General features: G+C 44.6%; 1 protein-coding gene across 1 annotated transcript; it reads left to right on the top strand.

Moving 5' to 3' along the window:
• The first annotated feature begins 2,953 nt into the window (after window positions 1-2,953).
• LOC127331089 (F-box protein KIB4) lies at window positions 2,954-5,229 on the top strand. The gene has a single exon (XM_051357164.2). The coding sequence runs from the start codon at window positions 3,618-3,620 to the stop codon at window positions 5,004-5,006; it is 1,389 nt and encodes a 462-aa protein (XP_051213124.1). The 5' UTR covers window positions 2,954-3,617; the 3' UTR covers window positions 5,007-5,229.
• The last annotated feature ends 8,573 nt before the right edge of the window (window positions 5,230-13,802 follow it).

The raw sequence follows: 13,802 nt of genomic DNA, 5'->3' as shown, positions 1-13,802 counted from the left end.
TGCACATGGCATCTTGGAGTGCTAATGAGAGTTCATTGATTGCAAGGACAAAAAGATATGGAGAGAGAGGACATCCTTGTCGAATTCCTCTATCGCCATGAAAGCGAGCAAAAGATTGACCATTAATGATGACCGAGAAAATTGGCGAAGAAATGCAAGCATGGATGAGATTAATGAAATGACCATGTAAACCTTGATGAGTGAGCGCGTCCGTGATGAAGTTCCATTCTAACCGATCGAAAGCCTTTGCGAGATCAATTTTTACCATAAAAGCTGGTTGGCGCCATGAATTGAGAGCAAAAGAGTGAGTTATTTCCTGGGCAATGATGATGTTATTGTTGATCCTTCTACCTTCGATAAAAGCTTGTTGGGAGGGGTGGATATAATCAGGGAGGTGAGGCTTGAGTCTATTCGCAAGAGTTTTGGCGATGATTTTGTATATGACATTGCAAAGACTTATTGGTCTGTAGTCAGCCGGAATAGCAGGAACCAACTTTTTAGGTATTAAGGCAATGTTAGTATCGCTAATGTGGGGAGGGAGGATACCTGTTTCATAAAAATTCTTTACCAGCATGGCAACATCATCACCAATCCAGGACCATGTTGCAAGGTAAAATTCGACGTTAAAACCATCTGGTCCCGGGGAGGCTCTTTTTTTCATCGCCTTGAGTGTTTGCCATATCAGAACTAGACAAAAATCAGAGCAGCCACCACTACCCTCCTAACTCCTATCTTTCCAACCTGGGCGAACAAAATTACTTCGTCCTGCTATTGGGATCGTGTTGTTCCGATACACGGCTCACACTACCTACAACAGTTCCCTCAAATATATTTCAACGACATGCCTGACCATTCGACACAACAATGCTAAGTTAACCCTACCCTCCCTGTCGCCGGACTACTGAATTTCTAACTTTTCCTCGTTGTCACTTGAGACTAGAATATATAATCCTTGCATTATTAGCTTCTGCAGAATAATAGTCGAATTTCACCAATAGCTTGCATTGGCTCATTGGTTGATCTATTTAGGCAGTGACACCAACGATCCATGTCGATTCTGAATTTGAGATAGCAAAATTAAAATTTTACACTTGTTTATGTAGCTGAGCTAAGGCGCTGACGATAGCAAGAATGATTTGTAGTTTCATTGACAACATCGTAGACGTTCATGTCTTCTATCGTTGTGCTGTAAAAAAGTTCTAATTTCGCATACCTGATTTAAAAATCCTGGCTCGCCACTGCCTAGCCATCCGACCGGGTAGATCTGGGCCATTCAGGATTCACAACAACAAACTCATAAGTGTAAGAAATATTTGTGTTGCAACATATTTTAATAAGATTCTATACTCGCGGATTTAATGTACCAATTTTTCCGTGTACCGATAAAATCTGTGTTAAAAGTTTGCAACATTTTGAACACACTCTTGTAGCAAAAAAAGCAACGTATGCAACAAAGGATATTTGTTGCAAATTCTTGCAGCATCTTATGGATGCTTTCAGAACAAACATGTACGTGTTTGCAGCATCTTATGGATGCTTTCAGAACAAACATGTACGTGTTTGTAGCAATTTGTACCATCATCTGTGGTGGCCTATTCTAACCAATTGGCCATCTCGAGCCCATTGCCACTACTCCCTCATCTTCTTGGGCCTGGAGACCATTGATATGAAGGTCCACCATGACGATGGTTGAGCTTCATCTTTGGCTTCCTCAAAGAAGAGGGGGGCATGGGTAGAAGAGCATCACATGTGAGAGTCGTTGGGCGAGGAAGGTGACCGATCACAACGCGTGACCGATCACCCTAATACAAACATTTCAAATTCGTAAGAGCTTTATTAACGAGAACATATTTGAAATCAAAGTCTATTGCAATGCTTGGAGTGTTGGAGGCCTCCTTGGTTCAGATGATTCTACGAACATAAAATCGAAGTGCTTGTCCATCTAGATCCGGTTGGATGGAAGAGAGTTATACACCATATAGAGCCCTAATATATGCGGAGGAAGTAGATATACTAAGCCCACGTCAATTGAAGAATTAATTCATGTGCCATGGGCTTAAAAGCATGTTTGGGCGGGAGCGATGTTTTGGCTCCCCCTTTTATTTTGAAATTCATGACCGTTCACACATTTTGAAATGTTAAACACTTTCAAATGAAAAAAAGTAACGTGTACATCTTCACATGCTACATGTGCATGGAGTCTTTCCATTAAAAAAATGATTTGTCGTTTGAGCTGTATAAAAAAGGAAAAAAAATTGTGAGGTGCCAAAAATAAGACTTTTTGTGAGGCATGTTTTGTATATTTTTATATCGACCACAAAAATATTGTTTTATGTGAAGCTGTACAAATGTATATAGATTGTCGAGACGTAGTGCAAATTTTTTTGTTAGAATTTTTTTAACAGTTAGAAATATATTTTTTGGGCATCCGGGAGCTAAATTAAATTTCTCTGGCAGATATTATTACCGGTTATCTACAAACTAATTGGGGTTTAGAGGCTTGGCTCAGACATAGTGTCCTTTGACAATATAAATCTTAGAGTCGTCCATAAAAGCAAACAAAAACAAGGGCAATCCCTAAATTTATTGTTCATATTTTAGATTTTTTTTTCATCTCATCTGCACCATCTTTTTATTACGAAGTAAAGAAGTTGGTCTAGAATTTCAAAGAGTCCAAAAAGAATCTGAATAACTTAGAGAATATCATACTGTTCAAACTCCAGCCTATTTGCAACAATGGTTCCGTAAAAATGGCTTTTGAAGGTGCCTCAAGTTTTATGTTTTTTCTGTGAAACAAAACTGCGGTAGGAAAAAACATCGGTCGTGACTTTGAGCGAGACAATAATACGTACTTCAAATGCACATGTTGGCCTAAAAAGCCCCACGATTTTTTTTTTTTGCGAATTAAAAAAAAAAGCCCCACGATTGGAAACGGCAAAGCAGAAGGGCAGAAAACTACTCGAACTCCACCGCTGACCGCTCCATCACTCCCACTCACATCCCGCCGCCGCCGTCCGCCGCCGCCACGAACGGCGGCGCGAAGCCAGCTTGCTCATCCCAGCAGCTCCCCGTTAACATCGTTGTCTCCTCCACGTTCTTTCCCAAGCTGATTAATCCCGTCGTCTCGCCTGCCGCCGGTCAGTGCTCCTCCTTTAGCCCCTAGCTTGCGAGGGCGGAATTCGGGGAAGAAACCGAGCGGAATTCCTTCAGCAAGCAACCAAGACTCGGGATCTTTGATATCCGTCTCCCTACTGTACTCGGATTTGCTTCAGCTATTCGAATTAGGAGTGTGCCCTCGGTTGGTGATCTATACAAGTATTGACAGGAGCCTGTCTTCCGTCTGAAGAAATTTGTCCAAGCATCAGGCTTTTGCAATTATAGACAGGACAGGAGCCTGCCTTCCGTCTGAAGAAATTTGTCCAAGCATCAGGGTTTTGCAAGTATAGACAGCAGCCTGCCTTTCGTCTGAAGAAATTTGTCCAAGCATCAGGGCTTTGCAACTTTGGGAGTTACTGAAGAAATTTAGCCACGAGTTCCGCCTTCCCTCAGTTATACTTGAAGAAGAAATTTGTCTGCTTGGCCCAAGTTCGAGACCTTTGCAGAGTGACACTGCTCTCATGGAGCTAAGTAGCGTCGCCTCGATGATGAGCCTAGGGAGTCTAGCTGTACAGCGGACATCTTTGTGCTCCCTAGTCTTCAGAGTTTTGCAAAGGCTGGTAGGCTTCACTTCCGGCTCACTGAATAAATTCTGCAAAGATGTTCATCAACCACTGACCGAGACTATCGTGGGCACATCGCAAGAGCTGCCTCAGGACTTCTTGATGGGTATCTTTGCCACCCTTGAAATGCCTGACTTTATACGCGCTGGCGCCGTCTGCCCCTCTTGGCACTCTGCATACACCAGCCTACGAAGCCTTGGGCAGTATAAACTATGGCCGTGCCTCCTCTATACTTGTGAATCTGCTGGTGATAGCTCTGCTTGCCTCTACAGCCTCACTGAAAGGAGATCGTACAAGTTAACTCTTCCGGAGCCACCTATCCGCTCTAGGTGTTTGATCGGGTCCTCTCATGGCTGGCTAGTTACTGTTGATGAGAGATCTGAGATGCATCTTCTCAATCCCTTCACATGTCAACAGATTGCTTTACCTTCGGTGACCACCCTCGAGCAGGTGAAGCCCATCTTTGATGAGTACGGTGTTCTCCACAAGTATGAATTGTCTTGGCTCACTGGAAGAACTATTCACTATAGCCCACCGTCGATCTTTGCTCTTGACAAGCTGCGGGATGAATTCCACTATAAGGCATTTGTGTTCCCTGATACATCCACGGGAAGCTACATTGTGGTGCTCATCCATAGCCCAGTGCGCCAGATCTCTTTTGCAAGGCTAGGGGATGATAAATGGACCTGGCTGCCGCATCATTATCTCTATTGCGATTGCATTTACAAGGATGGCTTGTTGTATGCTGTGTCTATAACGGGAGATCTCCACACTTTTGATCTTAGTGGCCCTACGGTCACAATGAATACGATCATAAGCATACACAGGGATGATGACTTTGAGTATGCATACATTGTTCAATCTCCATCTGGTGATCTGCTTCTTATTTGGAGACTCTTTGAGGATTTTAAGTTGGAACCTGATCCTGGGGAAACTGTGTTTTGGAATACTACAAAATTCAGAATATATGAAGTTGAAGCTGCAGGGAGTAAACTTAAGGAAATCAATTGCTTGCGTGACCATGTTTTGTTTCTTGGGCATAATGAATCACTTTGTCTCAGTGCTGAAGAATACCCATCTCTCAAGGCAAATCATGTCTACTTTACTGACGATAATATGTTGTGGACATTGGGATTGAAGAATAATCACCGTGATATGGGAATTCTCAACTTGGATGATAACAGCAAGGAAGAACTTGTATCTTCTCAGCTTTTTTCCAAATTTCCGGCTCCTATTTGGATTACACCTGATCTTAAAAACATGAACTTGGCTTCAGGTGCTGCTTAAAAAATGATTCAGTGAGCTTGCAGTTGTGTGGTTTGCTAGGTTATTGCGCTTCGTAGAGAAAGTCATGGACAGACTACTCAAGTGATCACTTGGACCCCAAGTCCATCCACACTAGCTTCGACCCAGTTGAATAAATAGTTCGAGTTTTTCTTTGTTTACCCATGTTATAATCATGTACATCACACAGTTTAATGTGTCAATGGAAAACTTGAGGAATGCCCAATTTCCCTGGTGCGTGTTTGCATCTGCGTGTGTATTTTTCCTTTACAATTAACAAATTCTTCTGAAATATTAAACTGTCAAAAGATGCAGGAAATTTCACTTATTTCTTAGTTAGTGTGTTGTTGATGATTGCAAGGGATTCTGGTAAGGGAAGAATCCTTGCTTCGTCAGCAGAGTCTGCATTGATCTCTCTCACTCCTTTTTCTTTGGGTTTTTGGGGTAACAGTGCTACGAAGTACCAATCATGGGTATTCCGGGATGTTAATCGCCATTGCCGTTCATAACTGTGCACATGGTTCAGAAACTATGGGTTGCATAAATTGAATACTAAATAATTTGTGTTACTCTCCTACCGTGGTTTGTTGATATGGTTCTGTGTTATCTCCTTTTGCACTAATGTCATTGAGATGGCAAGTTTGAATGCACTACCTATAGTGTGGAGGGAGCGCTGGTGTTGGAGATAGTGTTGAAGGGGAATAATATGGAGGTACATAGAGGTGAGCTTGCGGCGGCGGTTGGAACGGTTGGGTCCAGCAAGTCGTCAATGCTATCTTGCATAATAGGGAGAGATGCACAAGGTCTCAGGCAAGGTAAGTCAGTGTTACTTTATCTGGAAAACAGACATCCTTGTGTATCAAAATATTGTGCTATTTGCTCATTCATTTGGTGCATCATTCTTCTTATTTCTCAAGACTTATTTATGTGACATTCTTAAGGAAAAATGCAAGGTTTTTGCTGGTTTATTTTATAAAATCAGCAAAGCTGGGCGCAAATTTTGTAACTGAATGTGTGCAGTTTTGTGTCAATAACCTCTATATGCCACATATATAGTATTCGTGCTTGAACTGATTTCGTTTGTGCGAAAACTCATGGAATCACATGGCACATATTTGACCTCTGTTTTCTTCTTATTTTCCTGGCAAGAGCTTTCAGAGAAAGATACTGTTTTTTTTTCATTAAGCAGGATCTTACTGGTATATTCAGATTGAACCAAAGTTACAGGAAAGCTCATACAAAAAACTCGTGCTCAGATGAACAGAGCATACATGTTTCTGCTCAACATGAGCCCAGCAATAGAGTTATGAATTCTACACTATAAGGGCATGTTTGGTTCCCAGCCACACTTTGCCAAGCCAAAGTTTGGCAATTTGGCATATGTTTGGTTCTTGCCACACTTTAGAGCTGCCACACTTCACTATCCATATGGCCCACTTGTCATAGAGTGAATTTTTTGCCAACTTTTGCCACACTTTGTGGCTTCCAAAATCTTAGCCGCACTTTTGTGGCTGCCACACTTGCCAAAGTTAGGCTTGGCAAAGTGTGGCTAGGAACCAAACAGGCCCGTACGTGTAGGCATATCTTCTATTCCGGACTACAGTTTATCTGCATTGGTTTGATATTACATATTTACATCATTAAAATAACTGTAGAAAGATGCTTGTAACTGTTTGTTTAATTTTAAACTGAAATGCAGAAAGAGTAATTTGTGACACTAATCTGCTTGGCTATAAGTAGTCAGATCATATGTTCCACGTGGTTGCATATTGTTGCACTTGAAAGGCCAGGACAGATGAATACAAGATGCATGCCTATTTTTTATTTTTCAATACCAGCCAGAGGACTAATGTGTGACTTGGCTTCTTTATTGGAGGAGAAACTATAAACTACTAAAGATGAGGCGGAATATATAGGACCTAATCTCAATAGATTTTTTTCTCAAACATGCACCTACATGTGTTAAGTGTTGTTTTGTATTGGAAAAACGCCAGTAGACCAGCAAAACCTAAGAAAACCAAAATGCCCAATCTAACCAAAAAACCTAAAAGCCAACCGCAACAAAGAAGATAAAGAAAGCGACAGACCAAAACCCCTACAGTAAGCCAAACTACTACGTCAGTGGCAGGCTCCTGAGGACTTTGACACCTGGCCTAATGGTGAACATAGCGTGCCAGCCCATTGTACCGATCATACTCCACTGCCTCTTATATCGGACCAAAGCTGTTCATATGTTAGTAGTTAGGTCATATGTTCCAGGATGTTGCATCTTGTTGCATTTAGAAGGCCAGGACAGTATGGATATAGCATGCATGCTTGTCTTATATTTTTTTTCCTGTTTTTGGAAGTCAGAAAAGATAAACTTTCCTTAAGACCCTGTACTGTCATCTGAAGGATCAATGCTCTTTCATTTTGTTGTGCCTCTATTCTCAAATTAATTTAAATTACAATTTTCTATTTTAAGCTTGGACATGATGAGAACTCCAAATGATATGGCATACTTCTTAGTTCTTCCTTTCTGAGCACATTTCTGAACAAGAACAATATAGGACTGCACTCCATGTGCCCCTGAAGCCCAGGCAGTTTTGCTTCCCAAATGCTTGGACAAGATCAGGCACTTTTAAGCTAACAAATATGCCTATACAAGTTCAGGTATGGGTGTACTCCTCTGTTATTCTGTATTTATTTATTTTAGAAATACTATTCTATGAACATGCTGAGCTGATCAAGAGCAGTATGATTTAAGCCATGTGGATCACTTAAAATAAATCTATGAACTACATGGTTCTAGGCATGTAGGCAATTGTGTATTTTATTGGATTCCACGGTTAAGAACGCATTCACTTGTCAATTAGTAGTGTACACTGTTATCAGCCCATTATTATGAATTTATCGAAAAGTTTTATTAATATTGGAAACAAACACGTATCTATTTTTACTGTAGTGAATGAGAGAAGCCATGAAACCGATATTGCAGCAATGACTTATTTAGTGCTCCATATTATGCTTAGTCTTTTCTGTAATTATACATGATCAGGAATTCTCATGCAAACTGATTGTTTGGTCTAAGCATATTGAATTGGTCCGAAACAAATGCTTTTGTTGACTAAAACAGAGGTGTTATGGTCCTTGGATTATATCATGATAGAATACTGCCCAGAGAACAGTTGTGTGACATGGCTTCTTTAGGATGGTGAAACTCAGAAATTCGCTCTAGATCTCAAGCTACATGGAGCCTGATTTTTATTCAAAATTTGAAAACAACATTTCAGAGTTAAAAAAACTCTGAAAAAAGAATCCTGGATGTAGATAATGTACTCTACCAACATACAAAATCTCAACCCGAAATACCTTATACTCTGGGCTTGACAAAAATGACAAAATCTGACAGGATTTGGAGGATTGAAATTTTATACTGTTCACTACTTTAAATGCCAGATTATTATTTTTGTGCAGCCCAAAATATGGGGCATTTTTAGTTGAGATTTTTTCACGTTTGTAGAGTACATTATTTTCTACATCTATTTTTTTGGGATTTTTTGAAACTTCAAAATGAGTTTTTGAAATTTTCGAAAAACGGGCTCCCTGTAGCCTGTGATCAAAACGCTGCACTAAACGACTAAAGATGAGGCAGAATATATAGGACTTGGTCTCAATAATGTTTCTCTTTCTCAAACATGCAACGAAACATGCGTCATTTCCCATTTTGTATTAGAAGAACACCAAGAAGGCAATTGTTTGAAAGGGTAAACATGAAAAACTAAAAGAATCAAAATGCCTGCCCTATAAAAGCTATCCAGAACAATGAAAAAGAAAGCCAAAGGCCAACACCGTACAGCTACTACTGTAGGTCAGCTGCAGACTCTTGAGGGCTTCGCAATTGGCACCTGGCGTAATGCTTCTTATTGCTTAGCGAATATGGTGTGCCAGCCCATTATATATAGGACCAGATCTCAATCATGTCCCTAAGCAATATAATTAATCTGTTCTTTAGATGCAACAACCAAATTTAACAATTAATAGATACAAGGAATGTCCTAGGAAGTTGTGTCAGGTGCATCCCTTCCTCTAGTCTCCTCCTTAGGATGGGTCTATTCCTAATGGTGGCTACAGTACAGCAAGGACTGCAGCTACTAGAGATGCCGGCACACCTTAACATAAGGCTGCCGTTCAGTCATGACAGCTACACATGCTCCAAAATCTTCTCCACAACTTGTGGTTTCGTTATAATTCCAGCATCATGGTCTGTTATCAATGTGGAACTGTTATCACCAGATTTTGGACAAATCCAGAGGTGGGCCATAAGAGAGATGGGCTTGGAAGACTACACGTGGAAGATCTCTGAAGCGGCCTTGCACGGAGAATTTGGGCTAGTTTGCCCGTGTATCTTTAATTATAGTAGATCATATCTTAGATTTAAAGTTAGAGTTTGTCTCGTACACGGTGGGGATATTCCCACGTTAGAAAGTCCCCTGGACTATAAATATGTATCTAGGGTTTATGGAATAAACAACAACTCACGTTCAACCCAAAACAAACCAATCTCGGCGCATCGCCAACTCCTTCGTCTCGAGGGTTTCTACCAGGTAAGCGACATGCTGCCTAGATCGCATCTTGCGATCTAGGCAGCACAAGCTCCACGTTGTTCATGCGTTGCTCGTACTGAAGCGTCTTTGATGGCGAGCAACGTAGTTATCATAGACGTGTTAGGGTTAGCATAGCTCTTCGTATAACATGTTTACGTAGTGCAACCCTTGCATGTCTAGCCGCCCTCACATCTGTCTCAGGTGTGGGGGCGGCACCCCGCTTGATCATTATTTAGTAGATCTGATCCGTTACGATTGCTCCTTGTTCTGCAAGGATTAGTTTAATATCTGCAATAGTTAGGCCTTACAAAGGGGGGGGAGGATCCAGCGGCACGTAGGGTGGCGTTCGCAAGTCCTAAACAGGATGTTCCGAGGATCAACTTCATGTTGGTTTTTAGGCCTTGTTTAGGATCGGCTTACGATCACCGTGCGTGGCCGCGAGGCCCAACCTGGAGTAGGATGATCCGATTATGCGGTGAAAACCCTAAATCGTCGTAGATCTCATTAGCTTTATCTTGATCAAGCAGGATCACCATATATTCGTGCACCCCGTACGAATCATGGGTGGATCGGCTCTTTGAGCCGATTCACAGGATAACCTGAGAGCCGATCGAGGCTCGTATTTAATGTTTACGTGTATGCCATGTAGGAAACTAAGCGAGGCATCCCCATCACCTTCCTGACTGTATAGGTCAGGTGGCACGCCCTTGCACTTCGCATCGCCGCGTGTGACCAGAAGAGCATTGCGGGCCGTCGCTCGGAGGGGTCTCAGCCAGCCGCAGCTCTAGGCTCTTCCCGGCTCTACAGTGTTGACAAGCCGCTGCCCGCCGGTGGGTTTTGGCAGTCAACACATTCTGGCACGCCCGGTGGGACAATCGTCTACATCAACCACATCGCCATCTACATCTGAGATGGCGGACGGCACGCCAGTCACCTACGAGGAGCTGCCTGAAGAGCTCAAGAAGAAATATAACGAGATCAAGGCCACCCTCGAAGCCGACCTCATCGGCTCTTTTCAGAGAACCCGTTCCCATGGCATCGGATGGAAGGGATTCTCACCGCAAGGTGCACTCGATGGGATAGACCTCTGCCCCGTCGGAGGAACGCACCAGGGCCTGCGGCAGAGATCAACTACTTGGTGGCTCACTCGCTACACCGCCACTCAAAACCTGGTCAACGTGTTGGAGCGTGTCGCTCTTCGCGTGATCCAGAGATCATGAGCCACCAGTACTCGCCGTCGGGACCAGCTCTCGGGACGCATCAAGGAGAGTTGCCACTCCAGCCCCGTCCACCGCTGCCATATGCGTTGGCAGCACCAGTGAAAGTGCCGGCTACACCGGCATTCGTCGTCTACAAGATCGGTGGTGACCCTAGTGACTACCAGTTCTTGGCGGAGGCGCCTAAGGAGATCCCTCAAGGATACGCGTGCACTTATGTGCCAGATTGTGGCAACTGGGCACTCTCAAACCAGGCCACAACATCAGGGGCTCCGGCGAAAACAGGAGGAACGTCAGCAACAGAGCTTGAGGAGCAGACGTGGCTAACTAAGTACGCCACCCCGACGAAACTCGAGCCCAGCTCTGCAGCTTGGCTCAGAGCTGGAAAAGCAAACATGGCTGGCTAAGTACGCCACCCCGGCGAATCTTCAGAGTGCAACTCCTGCAGCCAGCACAGCGGATCAGATCAGTACCATACTAAGAGACCAGTTCGGCATGGTGCCGAAAAGGAGGGCAATCGGCTATTCCAAGCCGTACCCTGACGAGTACGAGATGATCCCGCTGCCACCTAAATATCGGCTCCCTGACTTCTCCAAATTCGATGGATCGATGGCTCCAGCTCCATCGAGCACGTCGGCCGATATTTGGCGCAACTAGGACCGGCTTCAGTGTCGGATCAGCTACGCGCGTGAGGCTCTTTTCACAGTCCCTCACGGATCGGCTTTTGGATGGTACACCTCTTTGCCAAAACTCCATCCGGTCTTGGAAGCAATTGGAAGAACAGTTCCATATGCAATACCATTCGAAGCTTCCGAGTCTAGCATTGCCGATCTAGCACAACTACGTCGAAGCGCGGAGAAACGGTGACAGAGTACATCCAGCGCTTCAGAATCTTAGGAACCGATGTTATTCGGTTCGTATAATCGAAAGGAAGCAATCGAGTTGGCGTAGCTGGCCTTGCAACACAGCTCAAGGACATGGCCTCCCAAACAGATCATCCCTCAGCACACATGGTTCAGAAATTATCAGCATATGAACAACGCCACCTGCACTGTACCAAGACAAGTTCAAGCGTGCGATAGTCATGGTCGATACAGAGGAAGATGAAGTGCTGCGGGAGACCAAGAAGTAGCAGTGGCTGAGTGGACTCGGGGAGGAACCCCCGTGTCCTGCAAATGGGTAAAGCCACCAGGGCCGCCCAGGGGATTTGATTTTGACGTGACCAAGACTGAACAAATCTTCGACCTCTTGCTCAAGAAGAAACAGTTGACGATTCCTGAAGGTCTCAAGTTTCCCACGGCGCAAGAGCTAAACGGAAAGCCGTACTGCAAATTCCACAACTCGCTCTCCCATGCCACCAACGACTGCAGGGTGTGGCGTCAACACATCCAAGCGGCGATAGAGAAGGGGCGTCTAATTTTCAACCGCACGCCATGAAGGTCGACACCCAGCCCTTCCCCGCCGTTAACATGGTAGAAGTCATCTACCCTGAGGGTTGCCAGCCAGGTCCCTCGTTCAGCATCAACATGGTAGGACCTGGGAACCACTCTGGCAAAGATGGAGATGAGGGCAGCTGCTCTCATAGCAAGGACACAGAGGAGGCCGCTCCACGCGATCGGCTTCATCATGATGGCAAGCGCTACGTCACAGAGGGAGAGGTGAAGAATGTAAGATATCAACGACCTCTCTCTGATCACCTCCTCAACAAATATGTGAGTCAGTACGACCAACGCCGACGGTCCAACTATGATGATGAAGGAGATCGTCTGGCTAGAGAAGCCAGAAGACATCGTCGGCATGATCGCGATGAGGAGGAGCACGAGCGCCGTGCCACGGAAAAATCAAGGGAGCAAGATGACAACGCTGTACACTGGACCGCCCTTTCTTCGTACACTCGCTGGGATTCAGAATGAGCCGATTGCCCACAATCGGCAATTGCCCGTAATGCAACAAGAAGAAGAAGGAGGCAGCCAACGTGTCCGTGTTCGAGCGCTTAGGGCCTCTCCCGCCACCAAGCAAACGCGCTCGAGTCACCTCGTTGGGCAGATCTTGAGGATTCCGAAGACGAGGGGCCGTAAGAAGAAGACAGGTATCACCGTCCAAGGTGGTGCTGACGGACTCAGCCGTTCACAAAAACGCAGGGTTCAGCGGTTGCGCGGCCTGGAGGAAGCCGAAAGGTTATACCCGCATACGCTAAGGAAGGCACGGCCTGATCTGGCCGCAAAGGTTCAGCGAGCCCTGGATGAAGAGGGTCGACCACGGAGAATGGAGTGGCGTCCCAAGCAAAAGAAAGCCGATGATGAAACATCGGCTGGCACAAACATGGTGCTCGTCTTGCCGACGGAGTTTAGTGCTCCACGATTATACGATGCACTCAAGGTGGACGACAAAGAGCGCATCAAGTCGAGGTTGGGTTGGTTTTATCCAGCCTGACCGAGTAGCAAGATTAAGCCAATGGGCAAACCAAAGCGAGGCTGATCCTTGTGATCGGCCCCAAAAAGTTTATGGAGGGACATTACAAAACCTTCATCGAACAAGCAATGTGGAGGCCGATTCCAGCAATCGGCCAAAATTATCCTCGCACATATTCTCGCTTGTGTTCAAAGAACGATCCACCGGGCGGCGGCCACGTCGGCAGATGAAAGTCAGCATGAATCTTTGCGAGGCCGACGTGCAAGTGCAAGTGTCTCTGTCGTTTAACCATGAAAGCCGATATCTACGGTCATTTGGCGTATGTCGGCTCGGGGGGCATATAGTCAGATGAACACGTGCAGATAAACATGTGTAAGCATGTGTGCAGTGAAACTTTGGGGGCCGATTGAGAAAAAATCGGCCAAACAAAAACAAAAAAAAATTTTGCGCAAGAAGCGAAGCCGATGCGCAGCCATCGACTCTAGTACAGTCACACAAGACCAAGACCTACTGGCTATGTGCTCAAGGTTTACATCAATATCGACGTTCAGTAGAAGAAAGCTGATCAGCGACTTGTGTATCCT

This window comes from Lolium perenne, chromosome 2 (assembly GCF_019359855.2).
Source record: "Lolium perenne isolate Kyuss_39 chromosome 2, Kyuss_2.0, whole genome shotgun sequence".
Taxonomy (NCBI): domain Eukaryota; kingdom Viridiplantae; phylum Streptophyta; class Magnoliopsida; order Poales; family Poaceae; genus Lolium; species Lolium perenne.
The sequence above is the reverse complement of the archived record's forward strand: the minus strand, read 5'-3'. Positions and strand labels throughout refer to the sequence as shown.